Consider the following 13,885-nt stretch of genomic DNA (forward strand, 5'->3'; position numbering starts at 1 on the left):
GGAAGCAGACGCGGGCGCACTGTATTTTTTAACTTCACAATATATTGACATGAAGCTAGCCCACAGGCCTTAGAATGTGAACTGATTTACTGTATATACTCATGTATAAGTCTAGAAATTTAGATTAAAAAATTGACCCAAAAAACTTGAGTCAACTTATCCATGAGTCAATGTAAGTACTGTGTTTTAAGTCAGACAGATAACAATAATAATAATTATTATATTGTTTATTTATATTTTTCCGCCTCTCCCAAATGGATCGAGGCAGGATTACAACTCACTAAAATACACATAAAAACACATCAATAAAATAGAATAACAATTAGATAGAGAGAGAGAGAGAGAGAGAGAGAGAGAGAGAGATGCATTTGCATATGCATATACCCTGGAAGCATTGACTCCCTTCTACTCTCTCATCCATCCAGCCTTTAGTGTGAGCACAAACAGTTATGCCTGCTGGAATTTTGTAAGTTCTTTGGCATTGTTTTCCTTTACTTCGTCCTTTACATCCTGCATTACATGCCTAAGTTTTACCCTCGACTTATCTACAGACCATATCAAAATCCATGATTATAGTCTCAAAACCTGCCCCCGACTTATACATGAGATCAACTTATAGTTGAATATATATGGTAATAATCGGAAACTGGTCTTGTGTCCAAGAGAGGATCCAGCATGTTTTATTCCAGCCAGAGAGATCATCTCAGACATTTGAGACGTACATATGCAGAAGGACAAAAGAGAACACATTGTTGAGAGGGAGGGTTTTGACCTTGGACCTTCAGGTATCTTTTCCATTCTTCCCCTTGTGCTAGCTTGACAGAAATTGACTTTTAGGTGTCCATTACTTGGGCCTGTTGCTTTGCTCCAGGGCTAGATAAGAATTAATTACCTCTATTTTGTCATCTTTTGTTTTTTATTGGTTGTTACAACAATATATAAGTATGCACGTGTTGTCTGTGTAAACACTTTGGGCTATCATAAAGCTTCAGTTATTTGAACTAAACTCTGTTTCCTTCTCATTGCAAAAAATAGAATGTGGATTTCCTGTAATGTGGTAATTATTGCCCCCCAATGAGAACTGGCGTGTGTGCAAACTGTAACTGTGCATGAGCAAAAGATAAGGCTCATATTTGAGGGTTACAGATTGTAGTACATTATTTTGTGTGTGCTGAAAATCATTGGTAACAAGTACACAAGGTTTAGGGCAGTTTCAAAATTGTAACTGACCATGATCCAGCTTGCATGTACTCAGCTATAATGCTATGTGTGTATGCATGTGCCTTCAAGTTGCCTGACAAGTGATGGTGACCCCACTTATGATGGTCTCCCATTCAAGGATTAACCAGGGCTGACTGTGCTTAGCTTCCAAGATCAGACAGGATCTGATGCCTTTAGTGTATTTAAGCCCTTAAGATACTATACTTAGGTGCATGTAATTGCATAGATGTGGTCCACTGCAGTTATTTAAGCTGAGAAGCACACTTGAAGTATGGTTAATATTGATAGTTTGACTGATTGATTGGCAGGTTGTTTCAGTAAGTTAGCAGTACATTAGCTCCCAACTGGCTGCCATGTACTTGCTCCACAACACTATTAAAAAGGCATTTCTGCAGCAACCATTGGCATTGCTTCACCAGGTGTTGCCCTGACAACAGTGTGGCAATGCATACTAAGTGTATTAGTGTGGCCAACTGTATAATATCTGTATTTCTAGCAAATCAATGTGATGTAGAAATATTCTGAATTTACGATTTCTGTATATCTTGGATTTCTTTCTTTTCTGTCTGCATTTATTTTGTCTATTTAGTGTCTTTGGTATTTTTTTTTCTCCTGTTGTAGAACGAAGACACGGTTCAATGTGTAAACCTTCTCCATCTCCAGCTTCTCCACCCTGCAATTCCAGGGCATCACTAATACATATGAAACCGAAATCCTGTATCAGCGGCCATAACCTTGTCAACAACAACTCAAAGCCATTCAGAACGCCCAAAGACAATCTAATTACCTCCTCTAGCAAACAGCACATGGTATTTTCTTCAAAAGTATCAAGGGATAAACCTTGGTAAGTTGCTGTTCGATCAGATCTTTATCTCACTCCCCCCCCAATTGTTTCTCAATACTTCTTACATTGATTTCCCTCATCTTTTCTATGTAACTGAATAACAGGATTCTTCTGAAGTTGGGCTTGAGTAAAAAGGTTTTAATAATAGGATGTATGAAATAGAAAATTACATGGGAGACATCTTGTTTCATGTTGTGCCAAGATAGTGTTTTTTACCTTCACTCATGACATTTGTAGATCATGATCTTAATTCTATCTAAGCAGTTTTCCTGTTTTCAAGTGAGATGAAAATGTGTAAATCTTGTGTTTATCTTCATAGCTAGCTTGACTTTTGAGTAAGCTTGTTCAGGATATGAAGCCACATTGAATTCAGTGTGACTTCTTTCTGAGTACAGTACACATATAGGATTGCACTGTTATACTGTGATCGGCTATGTGGCCTAACATAATTATGAATACCCTTCAGATCAGCAGGATTGACTGCTAAGGAGACGGACATCTTTGTGAGGGCCTGTCTGCATTGGTGATTGATGGCTCCTTTTGATTGATTTCAAGGAATATTTTAGCTGATCCTTTACTGTTATGCTGCTTTATCTTTTGCTGCTCTGTTACTAATTTTGTAATATTTGTGCAGTTTTTAAGAGTGTTGAATTGTTAACAGGTTATAGGCTGCCATGAGATGTTTTAAAATAGAGGCATTTAAGAAGTCTTAAAATATTTCTTGAAGAATAAAAACTGTGTACTGCTCCAAATGATGACCCTGAAGCAGGAGATGGGGGAAATCTATATGCTAATGTATAGTTCATTTCAAAATATTTTTATTTTTCATATGTAATTTAGGCAAAGCAACTTTTACAATGACAGAGGCTCTACTTATTGTCTCCATTGGCTCTGATGCAAGTGCAGTGCTGAGTGTAAGACTCTGAGGTGTATTGGTGCTGTGCATCCACCCTGCTCACTTCCAGCATTGCAGACATATCCTAGCAGAACCTAAAATACAGGCATACAGCAGCATAGAAGTACTTCATTATGGCCCTTTATAAACGGGCACCCTAGGACAGCCTTAGTCCGTGCTAGGGTTAGAAAGGGGCGTCTCTTCCAGACGTCCCTAACCCTAGCACAGACTGAGTCCATAACAAATGGCGGCGGCCGTTCCACACGGCCGCCGCCATCTTGATGTAACGGACGCTCTGCATCCGCATGTTGTGCCCCGGAAATGACGCCGCAAGTGCGCGACTAGCGCCTCGCAGCGTCTCTTCCAGGAAGCAAGAAGGATTTTCACGCTCCTTCATGGCAGCATCCGGGAACTGCGCCATTTGGCTGCTCCGGTTCTCGGACGCTGCAACTGGCGGCGGCACAAGACGGCCCCTTCTGGGCCGTCTGTAACGCGCCTATATGTGGATTGGAAATTTTTTTAAGTCCAGTGTATTTGTTCCTTCATGCCACTCTCCTGATTGACATCCCAATCCTATATGTGTTACCTTGGAATCCAGGTCCATCAGTACTTAATGGGGCTTTTATTTCCAGGTGCCCAAGGCCACAGCCTTAGTGTGCAAGGACATGTAAAAATGAGGTTTCTAGTTATGTTTTTGAAAAGAATGACTACCGTATAGGATCATAATCCTGTGATTATCTCAGTGTGCCTGGTCTTCTGTTTTTTTCATTTAAACTGTTAAGACCTTTAGCCAATTATGCTGTTACCTTTTACTGTTTAATGGCCCTTGAGTTGATCATAGAAGAGTTTGGATGATACAGAAGCCTGAACCTTTTCCTTACATTTGTATACTGTATATCAATATTTCCTCAGTAATGCAGAAGGGGCTTCAGTGTGTCTACCACTAGTCAAGGCTGATCTGTTAGAGTCATAAACCAAGAAAACTTCTATTCCTTGCTTTTTCTGTGTTTGAACGTATCTCAAATTACACAATACACACAAACAGCATCATTATGGAAAACATATATTACAACATATTGTCAGCTCTAGTCCAACACATCAAGTAAGTGCCAGGTTATCTGTATTTCTATATTGGGGCGGGCCACTATCAGGTATTAGGTAATTGCATTAGCCTTGTGTGGGGCCGTAGAGAGCTACATTGTGGTTTACTTTCTGTTTTCGAAAAGGCTTTTCTGGAGCCTAAAACAGTATGGGGAACATAAGATTTTATGTTTGGAGGTAAGGCATCAGAAAGGACTTTGGAGAGTGAGACTTTTCCCATCCATGTTCTGTAGGGACTGACATATTTCTAATGAGTATTCATGTAGTGAACAAACTTAACTCATAACAAAAAGGCAAGCTAACTTTGTAAAAATACATTTAAAAAAATTTCTAACTAACTTGAGTCTCCAATGTAGATCATGTTGTCATTTCATATTCTCTCTCTCTCTCTCTCTCTCTCTCTCTCTCTTTCTCTCTCTCATTTTCATCCTTAGTCCTGGCTGCAGCATGAGATAGCCTCCATGTGGCTTTTCCTCTTATCCCCTGCCATTGCCTAAACAGAGCCAGCATACACATTAGTAATGATGAGTACCAGGAGTAAATCTGTTCCCATTACACTAAAAATGGAGAACTACAGCCATTGCCATAACAGGCATAAGCTTGTTATGTAAAAAGGCAGTGGCATCACTACGGTTGGTGTCATCCGGTGTGGTAACTCAGTGTGCCACACATCCCCATTGACCTCATCCCATACTATACCATACATAATCAATTGTAATGCTTTTTTAAATCTTGTTACTCATAAATTATAATTTCGGTATATCACTGAATATAATAGTAATAGTTGTGACATAAACCACTAGCAAAATTAAAATTATACTTTTGAATTACAATATGATATGCATAGCCAAAATATATTTATATGTACATAGTTTCTTGTGGTTGAGATGAAAATTTGGTAAGATGTTATTTTTAAAGGATTCTTTTAGTTTTAGGTTTTTTAATTTCTTTTTAATTTAAAAAAAATTAAAAATTAAATGTAAATTTAATTTTTTTTAAAAAAACCTGGGGCATCTTCTTTCTCCTTCCACTGAGCCTTGTTCACACTGACTGCAGTGTTTTGAAGGGAATGCAAATGAATGCCACAGCCTATTTCTGCCGAAAGACAGATGTTTGGAGAGCAGTGGTGTCACTCGCTGCTTAGGGAGTCACCTAGGGAGTCCCCCATCCCCTTAGTGACACCCCTGTAAAAAGTAAATAGTTACCAAAGAAATTTATGTTATGTCTTAGCTCCAATCAAAGCTAATAACCCACTGATAGATAATTAATTTGTTTAATTCCCTTTTAAATCCATCTGGCCGATGTCCCTTGATGTACTTTGTGCATGTAGATTTTTGTAAGTGAATTACACCCTGTATAAAGAGGTACTTTCCCCTGCTTTCTAGTCCTGTGTTTACTGCTAAGATGTTGGATAATAAAATAACAGTGAGGAGAGTCAAAGTTTTTCTCTGTCTACTTTTTATGATCCCACTGATTATTTTATAAATTTCTTTTTCATTTGTCTGCTCCCTGCTGTTTTTTTAAAGCACCGATTGCTTATGCCTTTCTTCTCAATGAAGGTATTCCAAGCTCTGATCATTCTCCATGTCCCTATTTTTGTACCTTTTCAGCTTTGTGTTAGTGGTCTTCCAAGTAGGAGGAGCCATTTTATGAGACACCGTCCACCTTTACTTTTATCTTACCAGACTACAAAAACCCATGCAACCATGGCAGTTACAGTGGAATCACAGTGCTATAATCTTGTAGTATGAAATGGCTGCTAAAGTGTATACAGTTGTCCCTTCTGATTTGCGGAGGATCCATTCTGAACACACACATACACCCCTGAATTGGAAAAATCGCCAATATTGAAGTCTCATTCATTTCAATGGTTGCACACTCTTGTGTATGCGGTACGGACACACGCACCATTTTGTTCACTCGCCGCTTGCTGTCCATGAGTAATCAAGACTGCAGATCTCAAGTCTGCACACAGGGAGGGATGACTATAGTTCCAAAAAGTACCAGTAGTTTCTCTCTGTTTCATCTCTGCTGCCTTGTTCTTTGCCTCTTTCAGCAACACATCACTGTCTGATACCAACTTGCCCTTTCTTTTTTCTTTTCACCCTTGCTTCTGAATGGTGAAGTGCAAAACCTGAACATCTTGGGGCTTAGGAATCAGAATATGGGTCTTGCCACCTCCTCACCTCATTCAGTATCTTTGAACCTTTTCATGTGAGCACAGAAGAGGGAAGCATTTCATTGTATGCATTAAGAGGATTATTCTTGCATTGACCTCATCATGATTGTTGCGTGTTTTCTGTGTGTGCTTAAACAGATGCTGCAATCCTATGTTTGCCTCCTTGGAATTTAGTTCCATTATACCTAATACGATATACTGAGTAGCCATGTTTGTTTATTTTCTCAGCTTATCCCACTTTTCCTCTGGTGAACCCAAGACAACATGCTTAGCTCTCCTCCTCCCTTTAGTCTTTCAACAACCCTTCAATGTAGACCAGGCTGAGAGAGTGGCTCAGGGTCCCTAGTGAGTTCCATGGCAGAGTGGCGACTACTCGGGATCTCCCAAGTGCCCATCTGAGAAATGCAAACAATCATGCAGAGAAAAGCAAACAATCATGTGGAGAAATGTTACAATTTAAAATACTAAAATGAATTAGGAACCTCATCCAAGAAAAAAGGACGTATACAGCCATTATTGCTTGTATTCCTGGTCTCTGTGGTCTGTGTGCTGATTGTTAACAAACAATGAGATCTGAAAGCCTTATCACTTCATTCACTATACCAAGCAGGGAGGGACCATCAGTTACCCTGGCATTCTGGCAGTAACTCTATTGCTGCTGTCCTGAAGGACGTTGAGCTGTGCTTCCTTGCGTTTCCCCCTTTAATCACACCATTGCTGACTGTGGAGCCAGAGAGTTGAATATTTTCATCATCTGACCAGTGAAAGCTTGAAGAAGCATCTATACTGCTTAGCTATGCCTGCTTCTGCTTCATCCCCCTCCATGGGAACAGGCTGTTAAAAACAGCAATCATGCCTTTTCCTGTCTTGACAAACAGGAGGAAGCATGTATCTGATTGACAGTCTTGTTGCACTTGATGCCTCTTATTCGCTCACCCTTTTTTTTTTGGAGATCCTCTGTATTAGTTGTTAAACAGAATAGTTTCATTTTCTTTGGCAGCATGTTCATTGCCTTGGATGAGAGTTGCAGTAGTTATTACAAGCTAGTCATTCCGTCTGATTTCATAATTATCTGTCTGAATGAGTAGAGACTAGCAGTTTAAGGCAAATGTGTTACTGTTTTGTGTTTTTTGTTTCGAAAGAAGTAAGGCCTCTGTTCTGTGGAGTGTGCATACACACTTGGGAGTAAACCCTGTTGGCCTCTCTGGGACTTACCTCTGAGTAAACAGGTTTAGGACTGCACTGCATGTATGTGACCTTTCCATTTTAAGTGTTTGAGTGTAATTTTGTCTCTCATTAAACTGTAAAAACAACAGAAATGTGAAGTCACTTTTTAAATTCATTTTTGGGCTGGTTGTGTTGAACTGAGCTGTGCATGTCCTCTACACATGAGGAGTGCAGATGTGTGTTTCAGGATGATGTCTGTCTTTATGTGAAACCAAGTAACTGATCTTTACTGTTATGAAGCCTGCAGGAGCTTCTGCTTCCACCAGCATATCAATTTATCTCAAGGATTGCTTGGCATTTAGTAAAGTGGACAGTTGTGACTTCATGCAAACCAGGCGACGGGGTTAGGAGTATCTTTGGTCCTGATAAGAGCCTTCAGGTCTTTCATTTGTTTAGAACAGATAACAAGAAAGCCATCAATCATAGAATAGCATCAAGTCATCTAGACTGCTATGTCTGCCAATATCTTGCTTGGTCAGTCTTCGGTTCCACCATGATACAGCTGTTTTGGCAATATGACAACCAAGTCCACTGTGTGAAACAATATGAGTTGTATCTCCATATCCGGAGGGGGCAGCTGCGCTGGGAAGACGCAAGAAGAGCAAGCAGGATATCCTTTATATCCTTGGTTACATGCCCTTAAGTTTTACCCTGAACTTATCCATGAGTCATATTAAAAACCAGATTTTTGGCCCCCAGACCTATTCTCGACTTATATACCAGGTTGACCTATACACAAATATATACAGTAATCTTGGTAATATAAACTACAGTAGCTCTCTGGTACATTTGAATGTCTTTTAAAATGGGATCAGAAGCATTCATTCTTAAAATGTTTTGGAGACTCATCCAAAAACAGTGAGGTAACCTTTGGCATTTATGAATTATTAACTGAAGGGGGTGAAACCCTTCTGTATTGGGTGAAGTAAGGTTGCTGCTTAAATGCTTATAGCAATAGTGGTCAAATTTACATTGTCATTACTCTTGGTCCCTAATTGCTCCTGCTAGAAGTCCATGTTTCATTTGTTGTGGTGGTCCGGTTTGTTTTTCTTGCAGCAAACCACATAAAGAATTCAGGGTATCTTTTACTTGTTTCTCCAATTAGTTGGGTGAGAAATAAGCTCATCCTACATTGTGATATGGTGCTAATAAACCCTGGGCTGACTACTGTATTTTGTTTTGTTACTTACACTACAAGAGGGAGCATTAGGAACTAGCATGCTGGCTTCCTTATAGTAAGTAGGGCTTCCATGGAACCCATAAGTAGGAAGCTAATTTCTATTTTTTAGTATAAATTCTTAATAGCTGGAAGATGTATTGTCCTTCCTAAACTTGTTATTTCTAGGGAAATGATAGGACTGCTAGACTCAAGTCAGTTATGAAATCTAAGAAAACTATACTGCTTCCATTGAGGGACTGCTCCAAATCATATTATTTGACCAAAGAACGATAGTCTTAGTTTAACATATTGGATTCTTGAGAGATTCATGCTTTATTTGTTTAAGGAACCATTTAGTTTTCTTTTTGGCAGTCATGGGGTATTCTCAGAACTCTCCTCCTACATCATATATTTGAAATGAGTTTATTCTCCTGTCAGTTTTCTTTTATTTTGTTTTGGAAATTGGTAAATATGTACAGAAATACATGAAGCAAAACCAAGACAGACAAGGCAGCAGGTTGTACTGGTTAGAGTGTTAGTACCATATCAGGGAGAACCACTTCAACATGAAACTCCACTGGTGACTTTGGGTCAGGTTCTCTTTCGGAACCTGTCCTTCGCAGAATGAGGATGGCATATTGCATATATCATATCCTTAACTCCTGAGAGGAAGGGTGAAATACATATGTATTTATTAATGTGTGATTAAACTTTTTCTTGCAGATTTTTTCATACCTCCTATGTATCAAATATTCAAAAATACAGCTCTTGAAAAGATAATGATGAGATATCAGCTGAAGGATAATAGTATCAGTCATGTACTACGTGTCTTTTCTGTTTGCAGAGTACTAGCAAATTACTGATCCCAACTATGTCCCAAATCCACTTTCTCAACTAGAACTTAATTGCTAGGATAGACTTTAAATCCTACTAACTGGATGTTTTGTTTCCTTTACTCTGAATATATCGGGTTGGAGTTTTAGTTTAGCTTTAAGGCTCCCTTTCTTTTTCTTCCCTTCCCTTTCCTCTTTCTTTCTTTCTTTCTTTTTTCCTTTCTTTCTTTCTTTCTTTCTTTCTTCTTTTTTTTTGGAAGGAAAGGAGATGTTTCAAGAATTATATAGTTACTTTAGCATCACTTTTTTTTTGCAATCATATAGTTTTCATAATGCAGTCACATACAGTCACTCACACCAAACCTTTAAAATGATGCTTTGCTTTAACCCTTGAAATACATACCAAATGTACATAGTAGGGATGGACCTGTTTGAAATAAGTTTATCTTCATAAATAATTAATATCATTTACCATCAATGTCTGGCAATGGACAACAAAAACATAAACAGAGCTGATATAAGTAGCTGTAGGATAAATATGTTTTAGAACTATGGCTCCTTATTACAAAATACCTGAAAGTACGTCTGTATTAAGTTCTCTAAGTGGGCTCCTTTTAAAATTATGCACTGATACGAATATAAAATATTTCCTTATCATGCAACTGAAGAAATAATAACCATATTCACAGCTGCAGGGACATTTTAAAAGTAAAAATAATGACATTACTGTTCTTTCAGTCGTGAATTATCTTTATGGGTGGTATCATTGTGGCATGGAAACAGATAATGACTGGAATACTGTACTGAAGTTGTATCACTGTAAGTGAACTTACATATGCAAGACTTAAAACTGGGCAGTTTTTGTAACATCCGTATCCAGTAGAGGGCTGCTGTTATGTTACTATGTAACAGAATCAGCAAAGTGCCTGATGTGCATCGTTCATGGATGAACATGGCACAGGAGTGTGTGTTGCACACTGGTGCAGAGGCATTCGTTCTGGTGACTTCACTGTTTGGTAGCACCTCTGCTACTTAATTAAATATACAGAAAGTAACATTAAGTAATTGGTGATGTAGGATTCTGGCAAAAAAAAAAATAGTATAGGAAGCATAGATCTTACTTATACATGAGATAAGAAAGATTTTTGGGGCCCATGCTATGCTTCTTACTACTTCATCCATCCTTTTCCTTTCCATTAAAAAAAAATTGGGAAAAAATGGAATAATTGACAGTGTTTTTTTTATTAGTGATAGGCGTGCTCAGCATGAAAATTACATAATATTTTGAATTTTCACTGGTCATTGCAGTTTACCATGTTTAGCACTCTTTTACTTAAATAGCCCTAAATATTTATTTCACACTTTCAGTTGTACCTAGCCCTCTGTAAAGTTTTCTGGCCACAAGGGGCTTACACAGTTATGAGCTGCTGGTTTCTTTACCTGTCTGCGTTCTTCACTTTTAAGTCCCTAGTTCAATTTCTGTGTGAGTGTGTGGGCATGCCTATACCCACAAGCACACACATATAACCTGTGTCTGAATAATATTAAACAGTTGTTAAACCTGTTATCTAAAAATGTTAAATTATTTGTGTAATTATTGTAGAACAGCATGTCAGAAAGGACATAATTCCTTTAGGAATTTGCACAAAAGGTTGGGAGGAAAAAGAATCGGATGAGATCCTTTCCTCAGTCTTGCATTTGGGCAGATGCATAACAAAATATTGCACTTGTGAACTAGGCAGTATTTTTAATTGTGTGCTCACTTGTGTAGGGAAATTTTATTCACCTTTAATAAAGTAGTGAATGTCATAAACAATGTTTTAGAGATAAATGTGTCTTACTCTTTTGTTTTTAAAAAGCATGTTAGAGAGTTATGGCTTATAGTCAAGGTAATTTGGATATGCCAAATTTATTGAACATTGATATTACTAAAGGGATATTGACAAAATCTGTAGGGCTTTTATTCTGTATCAGGTTCTTTAATTTGGGTCATTTTGAATATGTTAATCTGTTTTAAAGTTCTGCTACTCTCCTTGAAAGAGTTCTGCAGCATACAGAGAAGTAAACCTAGTTTAAAGGGGACAACACATAATATTTACAGTATTTCAAGAATAGGTATAAGTAGTTTGCAGGATGACAAGATTTTTAAAGCACGTGTATGAGTTTTCTAGATCCATTTTCTTGATTCCTACAATACCTTGGTTCTTCCTCTCCAAAAACTGGTCATTTAGTGAAACTATTTATTAAAATGTGAATGAAAAATGCTACTAAGTGTGCCGTTTTGGGCTTAATTCCATGGTTAGTGTTGATGGCAATAGCAACACTAATTTGTTATTGAAACAAAACATAGAGGAAAGTCAATAGACTGTATGTATAGCATGGAATAGAATAGCATGGTACAGAAAACACATCTTGAAGACTTTTTCTTTGGTGTTTCAGTGTTCCTGTTCCTGTAGTCAGTCTAGAGAAAATTCCTAACCTAGTGAAGGCAGATGGTGCCAATGTTAAAATGAACTCTACAACCACTACCACCATCACCACCTCCTCCTCAGCCTCTTCATCCACCATACCTGCTCCAATTAAATCTGCTTTGACATCTAAATCAGTGCCACCATCACCAGAAAAGATTCTGAACGGCAAAGGAGTTATAGCTCCATCAATAGACAAGAAGCACCAAAATGGCACTAAAAACAGTAACAAGTCTTACAAGAGAGTTTCAGGTAAGTTGCATTGTAGCATGACTTAACTAGTTCCCATCATTCTTCATTGGTACTGTCTGTTGCTGAGCAGCGAGCAATTTCTCATATCTTGTCGCTGTTAAAATTCCGATTGTATCCTCTTCTCCCACTCATTCATGTCCGGTATTTTTACCTTCCTAATTTCTAGTCAATAAAATTTAAGTTCATCTTGCCTCTGATTTCACACATCGGTGTGTTAGCCTTATGCTTAATTTGGCAAAGATATAATATAGTGTCCATGAACTAAACAAAAAAAAAAATGGTATAAAACCAAAGATGAATCTCTCAAAAGAAAAACCCAGAGCTACTTCTTGACTGTTCTCCCATTCACCCATACTTCAACATAATGAATTTGATCCAAAGGTTGCCTCCTTCTTACAGAAGGAGGGAATCTTCCTTAGGTCTAACTCAAACATTGTCATATTTGAATAAACAGTATGGGTCATCCATGACTGTTAAGCAATCAGTTTGCTCCCAGTTCTTCCTTTCTGGGATAAGGTAGGTGTCTTATTTGGTGTTTCATCTGTCAGCATTTCCTTCATGTGATCCTTCATACCTGTGTTATAACAAAAGTTTTTTCTTAAAATAAGCTGCTATAATGAAATCATTCTTGCTCACTGCATTTCAGCTGGCAATCATGAACTCCAAATACTACTAACTACTGAATTCTTAACTGCATACTCCAATGTGAGAAGAAAATGGATGTTATCCTACATGTGTTAGTGATGACCAAAAGATAGCATGCTTTCTAAAGAAAAAAAAAATGAATATCAATTGTACAATTGTTCTGTGAAAAGATATCAGGGAGCCAGTAGTAAACACTACTACTAGTAGTAGTGTTTACTCATTTGTCAGAAGTAATGTGTTGAAAGTAATGACATTGCTTCTTACTTTTTTTGAGTAAAAGGGTCACTCTAGTTGATTTTAAACATTTTAACCAAAAAGCAAATGTTAGGTTTTGTTTTTTTCATAATCAGTAATGTTTATTCATCATTGCAGAAGCCCCATGGGGAATTTGGTGGGGTTGGCCTAGTATTAGTGATGTGGGCTGTTAAACATTAAAAATTAAGGTGAAAATAATGTATTTTCAAAAGTGCTTAAAATCTAGACATTATAAATCTGAAAGGTAAAGGCAGGTCCTGTCTCTTGAAATATTGATCTAAATCCAATTCCTAATTCTGACTGGAGTGATGTACTGAATCAGTGGGAGCTTGCTAAGTCAGTATTTTTGTAAGTTCCTCTGATTTAATGAGTCTGATGTAGTTGAGATTAGCAGTTGGTTTTAGATATAAAAGAAAAGGGTAGAAGGATAGAAAAATGTTTTAGAGGATTGGGAAGAGTAGTTAAAGAAGCAGGAGAAAAGGGAAGGGACTGCTTTCAACCATCTTTTTAAATGAAAGGGTAATAATTATTGTATAAACTTTATATATCCTGTGGTAGTAAAGGAGAGGAATGTTTGAGAAATGAATGGAACAAGTAGGAGACAGAATTAGAACTATGTGATTTAGCGAATAGGACAATAGAAGACAGAAAAGAAAAGAAAGCAAGGAATGAAGACAGGAAGGCATTTTGGGGCGTCTGCTTTCAATTTTTTGTATATTTTAATTATAAGACATCATGAGTCTTTATAGAAATGGGAAAGAAAGGTGGATGATGATGGTGATTGATGATGGTGATTGATGATGGTG

General features: G+C 37.7%; 1 protein-coding gene across 4 annotated transcripts in view; it reads left to right on the forward strand.

The window, feature by feature from the left end:
- The window catches only part of ATXN7L1 (ataxin 7 like 1), a 102,649-nt gene that overhangs the window by 62,850 nt on the left and 25,914 nt on the right, over window positions 1–13,885 (forward strand). For all 4 annotated transcript variants that reach the window (XM_042467073.1, XM_042467075.1, XM_042467074.1 and 1 more), the window contains 2 exons: window positions 1,843–2,065; window positions 11,899–12,179. In XM_042467073.1, coding sequence (XP_042323007.1) covers window positions 1,843–2,065; window positions 11,899–12,179 — 504 coding nt within the window. The remainder of the gene's footprint in view (window positions 1–1,842; window positions 2,066–11,898; window positions 12,180–13,885) is intronic.

Source organism: Sceloporus undulatus, chromosome 5 (genome assembly GCF_019175285.1).
Source record: "Sceloporus undulatus isolate JIND9_A2432 ecotype Alabama chromosome 5, SceUnd_v1.1, whole genome shotgun sequence".
Classification (NCBI taxonomy): domain Eukaryota; kingdom Metazoa; phylum Chordata; class Lepidosauria; order Squamata; family Phrynosomatidae; genus Sceloporus; species Sceloporus undulatus.